The sequence below is a fragment of the Oryzias latipes genome, chromosome 23 (assembly GCF_053564925.1).
Source record: "Oryzias latipes strain Hd-rR chromosome 23, Olatipes_Hd-rR_3.1".
NCBI lineage: Eukaryota > Metazoa > Chordata > Actinopteri > Beloniformes > Adrianichthyidae > Oryzias > Oryzias latipes.
In genome coordinates this window covers 18,193,856-18,200,000 of record NC_136259.1, presented here as the reverse complement: position 1 = coordinate 18,200,000, position 6,145 = coordinate 18,193,856, and the positions used below count along the sequence as shown (strand labels likewise).

Below are 6,145 nucleotides of genomic sequence, written 5' to 3'. Positions count from 1 at the left end.
ACAGATCCTCATGGGAGAACAAACCTCTGCATGGGATGAACCACCGGACCATAATCGAAATGGCTGATATCAAGAAGTCCTACCAATGGCTAGAAAGGGCTGGCTTACAGGACAGCACCGAAGCGCTCATCGTGGCAGCTCAGGAACAAGCCTTGAGCACCAGAGCCATAGAGGCTCAGATCTACCACACCAGACAAGACCCAAGGTGTAGGCTGTGCAAAGAGGCGCTTGAAACAATCCAGCACATAACTGCAGGATGTAAGATGCTGGCAGGGATGGCATACATGGAGCGCCACAATCAAGTGGCTGGAGAAATATACAGGAATATGTGTGCGGAATATGTGTGTGGTAGAGAATGAGAGAGCAAAGGTCCTATTAGACTTCCGGAAACATTTCATTTTGATAGTTATCTTACCCCGTAGTATTGAGGGGGAAAAATTGCAGTGCATATTTTTAGATGGATTTTACAAGGATGACATTTATGACAGTCAATTATGGCTAAAAACTAGGCTACTGTTACATTTTTAGGGCAGTAAGAAAAGTTGAGCTGACTGTCCTCTGCAGAACTTTGCCCTCCTTAGCTTCAGCGCTACAGCAATGAAAACCTTTTTAAAGGGAGCTGACTCTGCATCATTCAGCAGCCTTATTTGCAAAAGGAAGTGGAACACGTTGAGGGGAGCTGCTGTGTACTGAAAATGAAAACATTTAAAATGCCATCTTGCACGTGTAAATAATTAATCTTTTTAGATTTACACATTTGTACACAATGCCATTGTGCATTTCAACAGTCGTAAAAAAAACTGCTTACAGGATGCAGATTTAAGCAAATTTACCGATGAATAAGATGCAATAATTAACATCAGAAGGTGGATCACGCAGCAGTTTAGAATTCCTTTATGGCCCAAAGCAACTATGACAAGACAAGTGTCGCCAATGTTATATTGAATTAAATACTAAAATCCTCATCATTTATCAAGACTTTATGTATGCAGTTTCTCTAATATGTATTTATGTCTTTTGCTGCTCAACATTTGTTTGCATGGTTAAGAACAGATCAAAAGAACCTGCTCCTCTTCTTTTTGCCTCTTTTTCTCCATCTAAAATTGCGAGAAGGCTTTATTTTTTCAGTGTGAAAGGAGACAGTTTCTGTTCATACACATTTTTCATATAATGACCATCCATAGTCCATAGCAATAAAGTGCATTTGTTACTTTAAAAAATAAATGAAACGCGTTTAGATTTGTCGATGGCAAATCATTCCTATTTATGATTTGCAAGCTTGGAGATTCTGACTACTGTATTTTTCAGACTATAAGTCGCAGGAGCTAAAAAATGCGTAATTAAAGAAAATGAGTGTAGTTTTTATATATGTGTATTTTAGCACACAGCCTCTTGGAAATATTTTTGTCAGACTTCAGATACCACCACAACACCAAGATTTCACTTGAAAAGGTTTGTAAGGATAACCACATAGGAAAACCATAAACTTAGGTGTTGGTTTCTCTAATTCCTAAATTTGATACCATGGACTATAAATTCTTCTTGTCAGGGAGAATAAAGGTCAGATCTTATCTTAAAGGCTGCAGTTTGGTTGTTTTTGTCCAGATGATGAAACTAAAGGTTGTTTTAAAGAAGCCGGCGCAGTGATACAAAAGATTTAAGATAGGTGACCGGAACTTCTTTTTGGGGTGTGTGGTTATCACTTTTTAACGCACACCCAGCAGCCAATCAGAATCGAGTATTCACCCAGACCATGGTATAAAAAGTGATAATCCACAGTGATAATGCACACCTAAAAAAGAAGTTCCGGCCACATAGCTTAAATGTTTTATATCACTGCGCTGGCTTCTTTAAAACAAACTTTAGCTTCATCATCTGAACAAAAGCAATCGATAAGAAGTGAACTTTCTCTCTGAACTGATGCTCTATTTAACCTGTCGTGATGATCAGCAGAAATATCGCTTTCCTTTGCTGTAGTTAAGATCGGTGCGGCAGCGAACATGTTACTGTTATCATGTTACCGTGACAATGTGCCGCACCACTTAACAAATAGTCCGCTTGTGACACCGCCATATCGAAATAAACGAATAAAAGGTACAATTAAGAGGGGGAAAAAAAGTCAGTTGAAATCCTGTGGGCACACTGCCTGTAAATATTATGTATATCAGTATCATGGGGACTTTGGATTGGTTGACATGGCAATGGGGAGGGGACCAAAAAAGTTTGAAAGGATCTGGACGAAAGGAGCACATGAAGAAGGGCGCGGTGGTGTCAGTCACAGGGGTTCTGCTGCAGGATCAGATATTGATCTCTCTTCATCACCGACCTAATTTGGAAGGACAGTGGGAGATACTTTGCTTTGTTCTTCGTCCTGTCAGAACAGTTTTGGGGGGATTGGATTCCCGGAGGTTATGTTCTGGACGTGAGGAGCACACCCAAGGACGCGATCGTCGTATGACGCCTAAAAGCGGGGAGACCGACCCTTATTGGGGGGTTTTTTGTGTACATATTTTAAAGTCATGGTACCTTGTGAAGATTGGGAGTTCATTTATTTTTTAAAGATTTTTGTTTTTTGAACGGATTATCCTAATATTTTGTCTACATCAGCTCAGAAGCGGACTGTAAAAGATTGACTGTGGGGCATTTTCAGCTGGATTTGGGGGAAAACTGGAAATTTCTGGGGTAATTGATAAGTTGCTTTGTATTCTGTTTTCTTCTTTGTTTGCTGGCCAAAGGCAGATCAAAGAGAATTTTCGTTCTGTTAAATATTAATAGGAGCATTATGCTTCACTTGCAAGTATTGTCGTTTTGTGTTGTTGTTTTTTTTTTTTTCGTTTCATCTGAAGCCAATAGGTTGTCGTAGAACACTGAGACAGACGATGTTTGATCTTTGGACACTATTTTTACGTGAACATGCTTCTCGGTGATCACGCATTTTACTTACATTTCATACTGCTGTCATGCATACAACATTTCTTATCTCTGTCACTGAATGACAAGTTTATAGAATATAAACTTTTATATATATCACATTGTTTATCACATTGCCTACATTGTTTTATCAGACTTGCTCAGGGTATGCAAACTCAGCAGGGCTCTGCAGAAGGCATCTGGTAGAACTTTTAATCAGAACTAAACAAGTTTAAACTTTTACTAGGTGCCATGGTACAAATTGAAGCAATTTTCCTGATGTATCCCAGCTTGCAGACAAGTAAGTAATCAACAAATAAAAAACACAATCACTAGCGTTATGTTCTTTTATTTTTTGTCAGGTGTAACCTACCCCCGCTCTCAAGGGAATATGTGGAGGATGTGGGAACCAAGACACATCTGGTCACCGCCAACCCCAGCATCATAGAAAAAAGGTAATGATGTTGCCTCATGTGTTGAAGCCTTTATACATAATGCTACGTTCATACTGGCCTCTGTGTTCAAGTGCCCACGTCCAGTGAAAAGTCTCTGCAAACAGGTCTCCCGTGTTAAAAACTCTTGCGTTCATGCGTTGTTATGCAAGTTCTTAAGTCTGTTTTCTCGCACAACGTAAAAAACAAGCGGCCAATGAACCCGCATTGAGAGCTAAAACAGATAAATTTTGACCAATCAGGGACACGGATTTGGTAGTGATGTATGGATGCCGTTCTTTTCAATTCACTGAAAAGCCAACTGTTTGAAAAGTGATCATGGAGGAAAACATAATAATTTTGGTTTTTGCCCAGATGTAATTCTATGACAGTCTTTCATATATTGAAATAGAGCTGTGAAACAAAAAGCCCGGAGCAAAATTTGTGAGATTTGCACCACGTTGACATTTCGCACCAACACCTTCTCCAAAAGAGTACATGTACTAGCTAGTATCGGGTAGCAACAGTCCAGTGTGAACACCGTATGCTAAAAGCATGTTCAAGAATGCCCGTTAAGTGTGTTCTTGAGCGTAGAACACATCCCCAATGAGTATCTAGCATGAGGCTGACAGCTGATATCAAGAATGCTTGCAGCCTCGCTTTCGTATCGAGCATTCACAGATGTGCTCCCGAAGACATTTTGGTGTACATCCAAACCAAAATGGCTGCACCCATGAATTAAACAAGAACGGTATATTTCTCAAAGTCAACATGAATTTATTATTACATCATATATAGATGATTTGCTGCAACATACTAAATGAAACTTTTGCTTTTCATCACAAAGTAGCCGGTGACTTCTTCACTCACAGATTTTGTTGGCTACTTTGAGGCCCCGAAAGAGGGACTGAAAAACAGTTCATAACAAGAGTACATACACAGCAAATGACATTGTTTAGAGCTGTTTCCACTTTTTGTTGTCCAGATTTCAGAACCTTGTGTGGTCCAGAAAAACCTTTGTGGACAGCATGAAGGTCTATGGCTCCAGCTACATCTACATGCCAGCCTTCTCCATGGCACCCGGCACCGACCCATCGCTGCGGGCCTATTTTGCACTGACAGATGTGCCGTCCAACCTTACCATGCTCTTTGCCAACCCTGATTTCCTTCTCTCCGTGAGCAAGTTCTGGAAAGCCCATGGTGTCCACGCCAGGCGCCTCTCCACAGGGCTCTTCCTTGTCAGTTTAGCCATGGGCCTTTGTGATGAAGTGACAACCTACGGCTTCTGGCCGTTCTCAGTCGACCTGGATGAACAGCCCATCAGCCACCATTACTACGACAACATCCTTCCCTATAAATGGTTCCACGCCATGCCTGAGGAGTTTGTCCAGCTTTGGCACCTGCACAAAAGTGGCATTCTACGTATGAAAGTGGGACATTGTTCACCTCAAAATTGAACAAGTTAGAGGAGCAAAGTGGCTCCAGTTCTGCTGAAGCAGATCAGGGTTTCTGAATTGAGAAACTGCTATCTGTATGAAACAAGGGAGTGCACACTTTTCCTCTGAGGATTCTCTGATCTGCATCTTTCTTTTCAAACTAAAAGGTAAAAAAGATTGCCCCTTAACAGCAAGACGTGCAAGCATACACACACTACCAGAAGTATTCAGACATTCCCAAAACTTGAAATGTGCTCGTGTTTGTACGCTATAACAGAAAAACTGTGAAAAGATGTGAAGGGTGGCTTTTTTTAAACACTGAAATGTGACTGATGTGTAATTTTAGACGCCAATAAGATCTATAGATAAATCCAAACTCGCCATAATCTATCATCATTCAAATAATCTATAAGAAAATGGGAAAAGATTAAAAGATAATGTGCATTTTAATTATTTTTAGCAAGGGAGTTCATTTGAATTGAGAAAATCATGAAATTAAAATATGTAGATTAGACCAAAGTCCACTTTAAAGATCATTTTGTACATACTTTCTTGTGCTGAATTAGATCTATGAAGCATACCAATACACTGGAATTATTGCTTCCAATTTTGACATTCCTTAAAAATAAAAATGCACTTCTTTTTTAGACTGAACTGTATAAAAACAAAAACCTTTGTTCATAATGTTCTTTCCATGCCTTTGAAGAGGGTACAACTGAGTCAATTAGAGCCTGTAAAACTGTTAAGTTTCTGTGCTGGATCTTTAATAACTAAAACAGTAGAGCTTATAACAAACAGAGCAGATTGTGTGACTGCCCAATGTCACTCTTATCTACAGCAAAAGCCTTACTTTTGATGCAGTTAGGCAGCGGCTGAGGGGAAATCACAGAACGCTGGAAAAAATAATAGTTTTCTGGTACCTCGGGAATAGAATTAAATGGAGAAAAACTGGCTGATATAGGAAAAACAGCATATTCTTCTCAGGCTTATTTCAGGTGAGGAAATGATTGGCCAAAAAACAAGTTGGGGTACAAGCCAGCGACCATTAAAAAGAAAGTCTTAAAACGTGTATTGCTGAGAATGTCTCGCCAAGTTGCTTTTAGCCCTTTACTGGAAAGGGAAAATGAGCATACTGTTTGTTTGTTTTTTGCCAATTTTTTTTGTTTACTGGATTTGAAGTGAATTCTGCTCTTGCTCTCTAGAGAATGCACTGCAAACATCTTCTAAAACATCTTAAAGTATTTGATGTTTAGAAGAAAACATTATACCAGACGGTACCTCATCATCATCGTCGTCACTCTATGAATGACATTTGAGCTTTTCAGTTCAAAAACTGAACCACTTCTGTAAAGAGCCTACTGGAGACAT

At 39.7% G+C, this 6,145-nt stretch overlaps 1 protein-coding gene across 1 annotated transcript in view; it reads left to right on the top strand.

Moving 5' to 3' along the window:
• st8sia1 (ST8 alpha-N-acetyl-neuraminide alpha-2,8-sialyltransferase 1) overlaps positions 1-4,798 on the top strand; it is a gene marked incomplete in the record, with an annotated part of 12,504 nt that extends 7,706 nt beyond the window's left edge. The window contains 2 exon segments of the mRNA NM_001104868.1: positions 3,274-3,365; positions 4,327-4,798. Of these exon segments, the coding sequence (NP_001098338.1) occupies positions 3,274-3,365; positions 4,327-4,798 (564 nt within the window).
• Between the last annotated feature and the right edge of the window lie 1,347 nt (positions 4,799-6,145).